The sequence below is a fragment of the Oxyura jamaicensis genome, chromosome 5, assembly GCF_011077185.1.
Source record: "Oxyura jamaicensis isolate SHBP4307 breed ruddy duck chromosome 5, BPBGC_Ojam_1.0, whole genome shotgun sequence".
Classification (NCBI taxonomy): Eukaryota; Metazoa; Chordata; class Aves; order Anseriformes; family Anatidae; genus Oxyura; species Oxyura jamaicensis.
The window spans coordinates 38118752-38132937 of record NC_048897.1 but is presented as its reverse complement, the minus strand read 5'-3'; the positions used below and the strand labels follow the sequence as shown (position 1 = coordinate 38132937).

Here is a 14186-nt window from a genome sequence, read left to right as displayed (position 1 = left end):
TGATAGATTACCATCCAAAAGAGTTGACCTTTGAGCATACAACCAAAAAAGAAAATAATCAGTGCATTTAAGATTTATGTTGCTTTTTTTGTTCTTAGTAAATGGTAATTCAGGTGTTTATTCTGAAGTATTTTCCAGTGGCTGTGCAGCACTGTAAAAGCCACACCACACACAAGAGCAATTTTCCTGCGCTAGTTTGCAGACCTGTGCTAGGTTTAACTCTTTAGAAGTGGCTCTGGGCAGCTGTAACAAGCAATTGAAATAGCCAAAAAAGCAAGTTGGCAGGTTTCTACACAGGACCTTGACTGGCATTGTGTGCCCACAAAGAAAAAAATTGATGTTAGTTTCTGATGAAAAATACCTTCATTGTTCTCATCCTAAACAAACACATTGCATAATTATTTTTCCATAAGTAATTCATTTGCAGCAAAGAAATAGCGTGAATGCTAAGTCTATATCTTGTGAACATATATTTTTTTACTTTATTGGTTACAACAGGTAACAGTTAATCTATCAACATATAAATGTTGATAACATTATATAACATATTGATAACATTTATATTGATAACATTAAAACATTCTGTGGAATGTTTTAAAAATAATGTCTCAGTACTTTTAATATTGTATTAAGAATTAAATTCACTTGAACAAAAATAAGTCAGTTTATGGTTTTTCATTCCTACAGGAAGATATAAAATCATTAACAGCTCATGTCATTGAAAATTACTGGAAAGCACTGGAAGACGTGGATTATGTGCAGACATTCAAAGGACTGAAACTACGATTTGAGCAACAAAGGGAAAGACAAGATAATCCAAAACTTGACAGGTAACTTGAAGACATGTTAAAATTATACCTGATTAGTCATACTAGGATGTCTTGAAAGTATTAGTATAGTATTTTTTTCTTTACAGGTGACATATTTATTCTGACTTGTGTCAGCTAAGCTTATCATTTAAGTAACTGTGAACTTCAAACCCCAGGATTCTTACTTTAATGCATGTGTTGGAAAGAACCCCCAGTCACTTCCTTCAGTGATTTCAATCTGCTATAAGAAGTAAAACATTAGAGTCTTTACTTGGTTTAAATTGAACTTAGTGATCGCGTATCATTGTGTCTTATTAGCTTATCCAGTAGAAATCTACAGCTTCAAGAAGATTATACCTCAACCAGACTCAGTTTTTCTCCCTACATCTTATAAAGTGGCTGTGCAAGCCCTGTCACAGGTCCTGTCCTAAGTGAAATAAACTGAAGTAATAAAAATGCAAAAATAACAACAATCTGCTTACACATTTCAACAATTGAATAGTTCACCCAGGGAGGCCAACATTTTTTTTTTATGTGGGCCACAGAAGTAACAGTTTTCCACTAGGAACAGAACTTTCATTTAAATGCAATTTTAAACAATGATGTACTGCTTATATAGATCTAGATGATAGTGTTGGCAAAGGAATTATTCAGAATTAGATTTATTTTTAAAAATACATCTAGCATTCTGCTGCTTCTGTAAGAGGAAAGGAAGGTGGGGTGAAGATAGACCAAAGCTAATAATAATTAAAGGGGGGGGGGGGGGGGGGGGAAAACACTTTGTATCTAAGGCCCTTAAGAATACCAAAATACTGATGTTGACCATAAATTGTGGATGTGGGAGGAAGAAATGACTGTCCTTTTAACATACCTATTTTTTAAAGACATTGGATCCCAAATGCTGATGGACTATGGAGTATTATTAGAAAAAAGTCTGTAGCTTCTAAACTTCCCTTTACAACTTTTTATTTATGAGTGTAAACTATTACACCAAGCCTGAATACAACACTAAAGTGACGTTATTAAAGTAACATTTAACAGTGGTGCTAGTAAGCTGCAGAATTTTGTACAGATACAGTTTGAATGTGCTATTTGCGCATTCTATACGTTATTTGATGCTTCAGAAAGAAAAGTTTTTAATGTTATTTGCACTGAAAATACAAAGAAACAGGCACATTGAAGAATGATTTGCTGTATTAAAGATGCTATTTTTATTGCCCTACAATATTTATTTCTGTAAGCTGTCTGTGTAAATGACAAGTAGAAGTTCTGTTAATCATATGAGTTGTTTTTTTAATCAAAAGTTTTAAAACTTACTGTTCTGCAGCATGCGCTCCATTTTGAGAAACCACAGATACAGAAGGGATGCAAGAACCCTGGAAGATGAGGAGGAAATGTGGTTTAATACTGATGAGGATGATATGGAAGATGGAGAGGCGGTGGTGCCCCCTTCTGACAAAACTAAAAATGATGAAGATATTATGGACCCTATAAGTAAATTCATGGAGAGGAAAAAATGTAAGTGATGAGAAGAATAATGCCTGATGGCTTACACAGGAGCCATAACTGCTGTTCTTTAGTCCTACTGCAACAAAAGATTTTTATATATTTATACTTAAGCTCATGGTTTTTGAAATTGTTACACTCAGCTGGTGAACAAGTTCTGTTGTCTGTAAAAGCACAATGACTCAAAAATGTTTATTTCTTAAAGCGTTTAAATTATGATCTTAGCTGATTGTCAGGTTTTCCTTTGTCTTATTTTAAGCTTATAATTTAACATTTTCTGTATAAATGTTCAAGTGATGTCACTGGTAGGGTAAAAGTGTTCAGTCCTGGCCAGTGACAACAGCTGCTAGGTGTGGTATAGAAGTATGAAAAAAAAATCTATTATCACTCTATTTTTCAAGTTGTGCATATAGTATTAAGCATCTTCCCACACAGCAAAATGTTTTGTTCAGTAATGTTGCATTGGTTTTGGTTTTTATTTTTTCCCTGCAGTAAAAGAGAGTGAAGAGAAGGAAGTTCTTCTGAAAACTAACCTTTCAGGTCGTCAGAGCCCAAGTTTCAAGCTTTCCTTTTCCAGTGGGACGAAATCCAACCTTACCAGTCAGTCATCTGCAAGTAATCTGCCTGGATCCCCAGGTTCTCCTGGATCCCCAGGGTCGCCTGGGTCTCCAGGATCAGTTTCTAAAAGCACATCTCAGATGGCAGCTATTACAACTAAGGTAATTTTGAACAGACATAGGTTGACTTCATTGTTACAGACTAGGTATTTACTTTAGCGCACCTCTGAAGTTTGTGTGAATTCTGACATACTAAGCAGTAATTGACTGTACAGTTTGTGCTTACTTTTTCTCTGATGTTTAGCATTTTTCAGGTCCGACATGTATATAAAAAGAACAAACAAGCTCTTTTTACGCCCAAACTCTCACCAGAAAGTTTTTATACCATCTTGCTGTCAGTGTCATTCCTTGAATCTGAAATGGAGTCTTTACATATGGAGCATATTGCATATAATATTAGCTTCCAATTTTCAGCTGGTGGTGGTACAAAAAATGTTCAAGTTACATTGAACATGCAGTGCACTGAAAAACTGTTAATGGATTCAGGCATAAGTTCATTTTTCAGTTACATACTGTTTTTTCAGTGTTACATACTGTTTTTATAAACAACCATAGTTTGTAAAAAACGCTGCATTTACAAACTAGAATCTACGTTGCTGGAATAGTTTTTTTCCAATAATTATTTTATCCTCTTACTTTATGTGTAATATATTCAGTGTTATGTGTGATGGTACAAAATGTGTGTAATTCTTTTACAGAGTTTCATTTTGGTATAGAGTTGACTGCAATTTTCTATTTTAGATGTCTGTCATTAGATAACTGCATAAGTAACGTGATCCTTGAGTAAAGTACCGGCAACTGCCATTGTAGTCAAATCCTGGTTAAGCTTCAGAAATCGCAGCGTACTGTAGTTAAAGTTTTTGAAGATGATGACACTTCTTCATGGGTCTAGAGCTGCCTAATCCTAAAATTTGTGTCTATTTGTAATGCAAGGGAATTTTAAATATGACAAGATTATCCTCATTTTCAGTTGCCAAGCTGTGTAAATTATGTAACCTGTATACCTTATTCATTTAATTATATACAATAAATTACCTAAATTACTTAACATTTAGCTAGCTTTTTTGAAGACAGACTGTACTTGTGGAAGGATCCTAATTGAAAATTCAAATTGAAGGATGTTCTGTATTTGTTTCTGAAGTGCTTCCAGATTGCATGTTGCTGCAGTCAGCTATGCTTGGTGAAAGAAATTTGCATCTTTACAGACTGAGCTGCAGTGTATACTTAGCAAAACTAAGTAAATCTGTGGATTTTCTTTCTATTTGGAAATATCTCTATCCCGTTGGATAGGTAAAACCCCAGTTTGGGTTTGTTCATTTAAATATTTTTCAGACAATGTCATTTTCATTCATTCTGAAGGCTTTCTTTTTGTTCTGTTTGATTTTATCCGAAACTTCATGAATCAGTATCCGTAGTGACAATATGCTGTGTAAACATCATTTTCCAGTAGAAAGTATCAACATATAAAATGCTTTCTTAAAGTAATTATGTCCATCTTTGTAGGGAGGCCTTGTTGGGCTTGTAGATTATCCTGATGATGATGAAGAGGATGATGAAGATGAAGATAAGGAGGAAACTTTACCTTTGTCAAAGAAAGCAAAGCTCGAGTCATCATAATGGCAACTGCTGAAGAACGTTACCATTTGAGGGACGGATATTTTTTCCAAAAAACAAAACCCACAACAAAGCAGCAATCTTTTGTGAATTACTGTGTGTGACACAGATCAACCTATACAAATGGATTTCTGCCAATCAAGTGCCAATTCAAAGGAGCAGAAGAAGAGGAAATACTTTGTTTAGGGGAAAGACTAATGCCTTTGAGCTCTCCAGCTTGGACCACACGTTGCCCTTTTCTCAGGGAAGGAAATGGAAAACAAAAATGAAAAAAAAAAGCCAACAGGGCAGGAGTTTTGTTAGTGGAACTCTGGATTGGCTGGTCAGTTGCTACAATCAGAATTATGCTTTCTTGGACCATGTATGAGACTTCTGAAGAAAAGGCGGTTTTTGCCATAATTCTTCACTAGTTAAGAATGCCAGCAGTTTCTTTGTATAAAAGAGACCTGCCTTTGAAATCGTACATTCTGAACATTTTAGTCAAGCTACAACAGGTTTTAAAAACCTCTACGGGGGAGGGCTGAATATAAAGTTTCCTCTTTTTTTTTTTTAATCTGTTCCCTTTGCCCTTTAAACTGCAGAATTTTTTTTGGAGGTGGGGGATTTGTTTGTCCCTTCTTGATTAAAGATTGAGTGGAATTCTAGATGTGGTCACTTTTGTGTCATAATTTTTTTTTGCCCCCCTGAGTGTATGCTTAGTTGTTGAGTATATATTTGGGACCATTAAAATTTTTTGATGTAATATAATCTCACTGTTGTGCTGGTACCTGTTTCACCCTGTGTAATTTTGTTCTGCATCACAATTCTTAATATGTTTAGGATTTTATGGAAGATGGTATAGTTTTTATTGGAAAAAATCTTAATCTTACCACAGTGTGCATAAAAGCAATACTATTTTGTGACTAAATATTTTATATTAAATTTTACATCAGCAACTGTCTTGAGAAAACATTCAGGGAAATAGGATGGAGTCAAAAATACAAACATATAAATATGAAATGAGTATTCCAAAGAGACTGAAATTTCGTAATTATAATGGTAGACTAACTCATCGAAATGCAAGATGGATGATTTAGGAATACTAATATATCGACTCATTTGACTTACAAAAATAAAAAAGGAGTAATTGAAGCTGAAGGAAAATGGCATTAGTGGTATTTTTTAAAAACCTCTGATTCCCTTTGGAATACCAGTTTTAGTGAATCAAAGATGGTTGCAGAATAAATGCTTTACAAGAATACCATCTTTTGAAAGTTATTCTAATACTCGATTGAAAAACAGCAATTAAACTTTGGGTCTAACTCGATGACTACGTTCTTTCCCCTTTTTCCAAACCTAAATAATATTAGTTATTAATTGAAACTAAGTGTTTGTGCTTCCTTACTGCTTTTACAGATGGCTTTGATTGGATGGCAGCGCTTCTTATAAATAGGAGTTTATTCAGTTCCCTTGCTTGCAAACAAGAGAACCCTTCTGGCATATATTTTCAGGAGTTGATTTCCTTTTCAGCAATTGAAGCACCAGTGCTGCAACTGTCAGGATGTTTCAGATGTTAAGGTATCGTGTACAAAGAGAAAAAAGAGAAATTAAAATCCAGGGCTGTGTAATAGGTGACCACACGTGTAGGTTAGCAATCTGTTCTTGAAAGTTGGGTATGGCATGGCAGATTCAATGCTAACTACGAATGTCAAAGCTTTTGTGCTTGAACTTTATTAATACAAGTTAGTAATTTCAAATTTGAGTGGAATTACACAGTAGGGAAAAATAATTAGCCATCTTTTCCTCAAAAGGTTAATTTGAAATCACTTTCCAAGGTCAAGTCTTTGCAGTGTGTTGCCCCGTCTGTGACAGGGCAGTGCTCAGCAAAGTTACAGAGTACAAGAGTTGAGCAGTTGGTCACTAAAAGACTAGGCACAATCTTCTGTGGCAGTATAAGGGTGCCCCACTGTCTCAAAGGCCTGTCTAAAAGATGATTTCTACAACTTCGATATCATAGAAGACACTTTAGCAAGGAGATCTGGAATTCTGCAGGTTTTCTTGATTAGCCTGCATTTAAACCTTTCACAATCTGTCAGGCTTTACTTATCATAAAGCCCTAAAGTTTTGGTTTTTTCCATATTAGTCACCTTTATGTCCTCCAGGTTATATCCCAGGAAGTTATTCTTCTGAGTAGTAGATGACAGAAGGAACTTCTTTGTTGATTGTGTGTATGTGTGTGTTCCTTCAGCTGTTCAGTGCTTCATTTTGTGTCGTTTGATGCAGCAGTCTTTCAAACTTTCAGGTACTTTCATAGTATTTATAAGGATCTTGGATTTTGGATTTCAGTTGTTACATTTAACAGAAGAAATACTATCCTTATATTACTGGTTATAGTCAAAAGAATAGTGAATATTTTTGAACTTTATTTATTTTTATGAAGTTTTAAAATACTGATAAAATACTGAGCTGCATATCTGTGAATACTAACTTGTAGTTGGACAGATAATTGTCTTTCCAATTACCGAGTTAGTGTTTGTGGCCTGACAGTACATGCCTACACTAACACATACTCATGGAAGTTGGAAGTAGTCAGGAAGGAGGTGAGCTGAGGGCAGTAGTGGGTATCTCTTGCCCAGTGACTTTCACTTTTGTATTCATGAAAGTCTTGAAATGTGTTTCAGAAAACAGAAATAGTGGGATTGTGGGAAGTAGTGGGTATCGAAAAAGTGGGTATGAGGTGATCAAAAATGGTGTTAAGAAACTGCTTTATTCTAGATATCTTTCTGGATTGGTGGTTTTTACTCTTAGTTTTAATACCATTTGTCTACATCTCAAGAGAGCTGTGTGTATATTGGACTAAACATGGCTCAGTAGTCTTAATTGCATTTTAACTGTACGCTTAGTATGGTGTACAGAGTAAACCCTAAGTATTGTACAGGCTATTTGACATGTATTTTGCAGGGTAAGCAATTAGGTATTTTGGTGAACACAAATGAGATGGAGAGGGAGGAATAACAGTATATTCAACAGCTACTCAAGAGTTGTCTGAAATAGCTAAGAACTGATGCCTTTTGTAAGGCAGCTAGGAGCTTACATGTACTTAATATTTTGGAGAAAGTGTATGTGTGCCCCTGAATGGTAAAGGATGCAATATAACTTGTCTTCAAGTACATACACGTTTACCTTTATATTGTACGTGACATAGTCCTTTAGCCTGGAGATTTTCTCTGATCTGTTTGTAGAGAAGGTTTGCACCTCACCTTCCTGATACCTGTACGTGGCAGCAGGCCCCCTGTGCTCTTACAAACCTTCCTGAGGTGTCCTAGGCTGGAGATGGAGTGATGTCCCTTCAGTGGTCAGAAGACTTGTTACTGGTTACCCCCATGCACACTTCCCAGCTTCGAGCCTCGGTTCACTGGGATACCAGTCAAAAGAAGTTTTCAGCTTCTCGATCATGTCCTTTCCCTGATATAAAATTAATAACTATTTTCTGACCACATGGCTTTTCAGCTCCTTAAGTTCCACAGCAGAAACATCTGTGGATGAAACTGTTCACCAGGTAGGTACAGCTGAATCACTTCCAGCAGAGTTCAGTGCTTGTGGATGTGGCTTATGCATTCCTGGGGTAGATTGCACCTAGGTATGGTTATTCTATTATTTTTTTTCTTAACGATCAGATCTATTCATACTCAGCTGTGGAGTGTTTCAGCTTTTTCCTCTGTTCAGGCTTGTTGTATCAAATACTGCTGCTGAGGCTGCAGAAGTTTCTCCCATGAACTTCAAAAATACAGTACCTGGTCCTCCAAGGAAGCATATCTTTACACTACTGTAAGTAATTCCAAAATTTCTGGATTTTATTCCACTGTACACAGAGGGTGGCTGTTTTCAGGTAATAGTGCCCATCACCAAAAAACATATCCCCTGTGTCGTAAGGGTGGAAGGATCTGAAAGCTGGGACATCTAGCAACATGTTTCCTCTAAAATGAAATATACCTACCTGGTAACCATCATAAGTCTGTCATCTCTTGTAGCCCACCTAGAGGAGAAGTCATGTTCTCACAGAATTAAGTGTCATCTGTGCCAGCTCCTTTTAACATAACAAGGTTGAAACTATTTCGATGTTTTTTTCTGTTTTCACAACTCTGCAAATTTCAGAAACTAATTGGAGAACTGGCTGCTAAGAATGTTTTCATACTGCTGCTACAGCTCCATTAGGGATTTAGGTTCCTTTCAACCCAGCACGTTACGTTGGTTGCCTTGCTAAATTATGTTTCCTAACATCTGTAGAGTGGCCACAGACATTCAGCCTTACCTTTATCAACTGTTTTACAGCTGCAGAAGCATCCTGTGGCAATGCTGTCTGTGCTAGAGTAGTAACGTGGGTCCACTGGCTCAAGGACGTCAAGACTCATTCCAGGTAAATTGAGAAAGCAGGAGGCCAGATAGTTTACCACTTGGACTCATCCACAGCATAAATGTAAAACTGGGTGAGCATTCAAAATGGACAAGGAAGTGATGGGCAACTTAAGTTTTCCAAGATAAGTTGTCCACATGCATGCTCTGCACCTGCTCTTCCTGTTTTCTCTTTCTGGAATCCAGAAGAAATCAAGGGTCATAGTTCAGTCTGGAGAGGATACAAGGCACATGGACATGCTGCAGGTACAGCAGAATCTTTGAAGGATTTGTAAAGCCTTCATTCAACCACAGTCAGAATGTAAAGTCTGCTATTGTACGAAGAAGACGTAACTTGCTGGTAACTTTCTATCTTGATTTTCATATTGCTCTATTTGCAGTCATATTAGTTGGAGAATGTGCGTGTGTTTGTTTTTTTTTTAATATAAATTTTAATGTTTTTTTTAATATAAATTGAAATCAATAAAACTATTCAGAGCTGAAATGAAACCCATTGAACTGCTGAGAAAAAGGCAATTTTTAAAAAAGGAGGGAGGACATGCAGTCTTCTGTATGCCAAGAGTATTTGGGAACGATGTAAAGCCAATATAACCCAGCGGGTAGTCTGAAAGCATGCATGTTGAATGATACTGGCAAAGGACTGAAATGCCTACTGATGTACTGTGATTTCAGAGCTATGCCAGTAGTCTCACTGCTCTGTCGCATCTCCCAGAGGTGTAAGGTACCAGTCTGCCCCTGGATTTTTCTGAAGTGGCTCCGTGCAAGCAACTCTGTGATTTGGGTTCAGACCTGGAAGTTATTTGGCATTAGCGTGAAACTATGCTCAGAAACTCTGAATCTCTCTGTATACAGACTTGGGGTGTATTGGGCTGAATAACGTCGATTTTGATACTCTGCTTGTAAGCAACTTTAAATGACTTGTATGAAGATACTATATCTCGGCTGTCCACCTAAAAGGGCTCAGAAGCATTCAGTGGTCGAGTTTATCTCTGCTGGTGTTGCTTCTGGAAGTAATGTGCATACTGGAGCCCTAGTGTTATGCTAATGAATTTTGAGATGAGTCTAGTCTTTTCTCTTACGTTTCAGATGGACATTTTATTGGCCGAAATCTTGGAAATTTGAGTTTAATCTACACTTTGTAAGACTTATTTTAAACCTGCTGATGTTGAGTGGCCCTTTGACAGCGGTGTTGTTCAGGTGGGAGGCTGATGCTTTAACGTTAGAGGGTTCACTGCAGCTTTCACCTCCTGGGATAGAATTATGGCATGTCTATCCCATCACTGTATTGATGCTGAGTGGTTAAGGATCCCTGAAGGAAGCTATGAGCAGGGCTGTGCAGTTCTTTGGTCTCTCCATTCGGCAGGATCTGATCAATGTTGCGGCTGAGGACGTGGAGGTAATTGGAAGCAGCTCCTGCGGAACTACCCCATGAAAGTCTGTGCAAACAACGGTGAACATCTGGGAGGAAACTAAAAAACATTTACAATCTGCTTCTACTTCTACACATCTGAAAACCGTGTTATGATAGATCACCTTATCTTGAAACAAGTTTGTTTCCTTCCTGTGGCTCCCTCTAGTCCCCAGAATTCCCCCCACACAAAAGGAGCTTCCTCTGCTGCTGCTGTCAGCAGGGTTTTGCAGATTAGCCCAAAGAGCTGGAAGCTGCGATTCTTATTAAAGAAATAACTGCTGGGTAAAACTAACAACAGAGCATAGCTCTGAATGTATCCGAGTATATCAGCGTGTATGTGTTTAGCTCAAAATGGAAATCACAGAATCTTAATCTTAAATAAATCTTCTACCCCTTTAAGGTGTAGACTACTGCACTCAGAAACAAGAAAGGTAAACGAGCAGAACTAAGTATGGCAGCTGACAGCAGAGCAATACAAGTGTTTGTCTTTCTTTAGAAGTTGCTTTATGTACGTGGTCTTTAAGAAAACTTGAAAAGTTCTTTATAAGTGTTTATGTAGCCTGCTATAATCTTCATCTGAAGATACAGGCACTATTTCACCCTTAGAGCGTGCATTCCTTTGGAACCAAGCATAGAGAAGTGTGTATTTTGTAAGACCAGTTGTGCTGTGGGTTTTCTTTTTGTCATCCAGCAGGTCCATACAGATGTCCTGTACTGCCAAGTGAGAATGTCCCCAGCCCCCGCTGCTCCACTGTTCTGACTTTTTGGTCGGTTTGGTGAATAAAATGGCCTTTCTCTATTTGGGCATTCAAAAATCAGACCTTCCTTGGGAGTGAGGTGCTAGACTGTAGTGACCTAAGCTAGACTCAAGCCTCTAGGATCTGAACACCACTCCTTTAATATGTTCACTTTTCCTGATTAAACAGTATTTAATTCGTCTTAACTTCGTAGTAAGGAAGAGCTCCGTTTGCATGGCATCTTTCAATGCAAATCATTCTGACAATGCTTTAGCTGAGGGAGATGTGCATTTGGCTACGCTGTATGTAATGTGGTATCTGAAGGAAATGGCTGGGATAGCGTGGAGCTGGGAGCAGTTCTTTGCAGCCTGTTGCCAATATAAGGATGCTTGATTGCAGCCCCAAGAAAAAAAAGCATTCCTGCCTCATAACCCGGCAATACGTGGTTCCTGATGGCTTTACAGGGAACTCACTTCAGCCCCATGTCCCTACACACACCTTGGGTCAAGTTCTACCCAAGTGACTGCCCAGGTATCCTTTTGACACCTGATCACTGTATTGCTTTTCTGCTTTTTAAGACAGGCTCAAGGAGGTCAAGATGGGAGGGAGACCACTTGCATGGCAGAAGGGAGAAGCAAGGTAATGTTCTTTGGCTATCCTGTTGCAGGAGGTGAGTCATTTCGATGTCTGCAGCCATACCTGCTTTTTATATCCAAGAATAGGATGGACCGTTCCTAATGTTGCTGTGAGAATTAAGAATTGCTATTCTTAATTTGAGCTTCGTGTCTGCATGCTAGACCTGAGGACAGCAAGCTAACAACAGAATCTCTGTCAAAAGACAAGTGACCTTTGTATTGCCAGGCAATTATGGTAGCCCCTATGTCATGTGCTAGCAGTTTTGTGGTTGATTGCAAGATCTCTTGGTTCTTTTCATAAACATCACAACAATGGCAGAAATTCTACAAAAATGTACTTTTTTGATCATATCATCCCTAATGAAATTAGGATGTCACAGGCATCAGTAGATTCTAACAAAACTCCTTCATCTTTCAATTTATCTTCACAGTGAAGCAATACTTCTCAAACTCAGCCTCACTATAGATTACATCATCCTAGAGAAAAATAAATGAAATTCATGCCTAAATATATGGCTGCTCTTAAAGGGATCTATTACTTCAGGAATGAGGGCTGTCTACTTAGAACACTGTGAGTGTAGTGACAAATTTCCAAGAACTGTGGAAAACTAACTCCTTTTTCTTTATGAAAAAGATTGGCAAGCTACTAGCGATGAATAAAAACTAGCCAAAGAAAGCCAGATGGTTGCCACAGCGCCTTTAGAAACTTCATGTAGAGCTCTGAAATCACAGCCACAGATGGTTATGATGGCAGGAAGAAAATCTTCTGGCTTTTGAAATCCAGAATAGATTGTGCATCTAGGCTTCCACTACTGCAGCAATAATTGTGGCTGTTTTAGGGTGCTGCTGATATCATGTGTCTGGCAGCTTGTAGTATCCTACAATGCTTTGTAAAATATTAGCGAAGAATGGGTAGGTCAGATGTTGAACATGTTGAAGTCACCTTCTGTGTTTCATGGAGTGGTTGAGGTTGCAGGGGCACCCTGGAGGTCTTCTGTCCCAACCCCTCTGCTCAAGCAGGGCCTCCTGGAGCAGGTTTCAGCACGTTAAGTCAGTGCACATGATACATAAAGCGTTGATCACCTATTTGTAAATTTTTACATATTTTTGTAAAATGGCTATCTATAGCATGTTCTTTAAGTTGTTGTTGGAAAACCACGTTGTCATGCCTTCTCTCACGATACCTCAAAATGGGGGGGGGTTATTTCCGTAGTTTCTGCAGTTCTTAAAATTCTTCCCATGTCTGACTCTCACACAAAATGAATTCAGGGTGCTGTCCGAGCCAGTAGCACAGCCACAAGTTTCCTCATTCCTGATATTGTTCCCTGTCTGCGCAGCCACAAATTTCCTCATTCCTGATATTGTTCCCTGTCCTAAGAAACAGCTCTCCTCTCGCTAGGTATCTGAAATGGTGCTCCCAGCCCTACTGTCAGCTACCTCACCACCTAGGCTTTGCTAGCTTCTCCTCCTTATTCCTTGCACATGAATTTACTTTTCTTCAGCTCTAGCCAGCCTAGGTACTTTGCAAAGCTGCTTATAAAATATTTGGTTGTGCTTACCTGTTATTTTTACCTAGACAAAAATGTCCTCAGTGTAGATATTGACACACTCTTTAATAATTCAAACTCCAAAAGAGCAGGCTGAAGAATGAACAATTCCCTAGGGCAGTGGATCTTCAAAATCACATTTATATTTATAAGAACATTGGCTAGCAAAGATTGAAAGGAATTTATGGTGATGATTTGAAAATATCTTCTAATGTGAGTGGAAATACATTTTCAAATGATCAGTATTAAATTTACCCTTTAACATCCTGAAACATTGTTCCACTTGACGTATTTTAGTTCTTTCTTTACTTCCCCGTTTCCCCTTAGAGTGGCCAGTAACAGTCCCTGGTTTAGTCGTATTGGTTCTTCTGCTTCTCTTGTGATTCCCAGTTAATGCTGCTGGGGTAGCTCCTCTTTCAGCTCCTGCAAAAAGAGAGAAACTGAAGAAAATAAATGGCAATCACCTGCCTCAGTTATGTTCTGTGCTTTGATGAGAACCCAAGTTTTGGATAACGCCTCCAAGCCTTTAAGCAATTATTTTTGTCCTTGCCTCTTCAGTAATCACCATCTCAACAGATCATGCCCCATTATGACTTTAAAACCTACAAAACACCTTTCCCTCTCTGCTATTACTTCAAATTACATCCTTGCTGATTCACCAGATGTGTAGCTTGCACGTTCCAGCACACAAGCCCACCACTGTGGACCACCACTACCAGCCTCTGTGTCTCACATCACTTCAGCTCTTAACTTCAGTGAATTAGTTCCATCCCCTTTCAGGTTCGTGAGCACACTGGGGCTGCTGCTGTGGCATTCATCACCTCCCTGAAGAAGTCAAGTCAAGGAGGTTATGCCATCATTCCTGCATTTGCCTTGGGTGTGAGTACTCCTCTGTTGCTTTCAAGTTCTTCCAGAGAA

The 14186-nt window shown here is 38.3% G+C and overlaps 1 protein-coding gene across 1 annotated transcript in view; it reads left to right on the top strand.

Moving 5' to 3' along the window:
- Window positions 1-5294, top strand: part of PPP4R3A (protein phosphatase 4 regulatory subunit 3A) — a 40098-nt gene extending 34804 nt beyond the window's left edge. Inside the window, exons 12-15 of the mRNA XM_035328020.1 lie at window positions 688-830; window positions 2137-2327; window positions 2808-3034; window positions 4436-5294. Of these exons, the coding sequence (XP_035183911.1) occupies window positions 688-830; window positions 2137-2327; window positions 2808-3034; window positions 4436-4549 (675 nt within the window). The 3' untranslated portion in view covers window positions 4550-5294. The remainder of the gene's footprint in view (window positions 1-687; window positions 831-2136; window positions 2328-2807; window positions 3035-4435) is intronic.
- Window positions 5295-14186: the final 8892 nt, after the last annotated feature.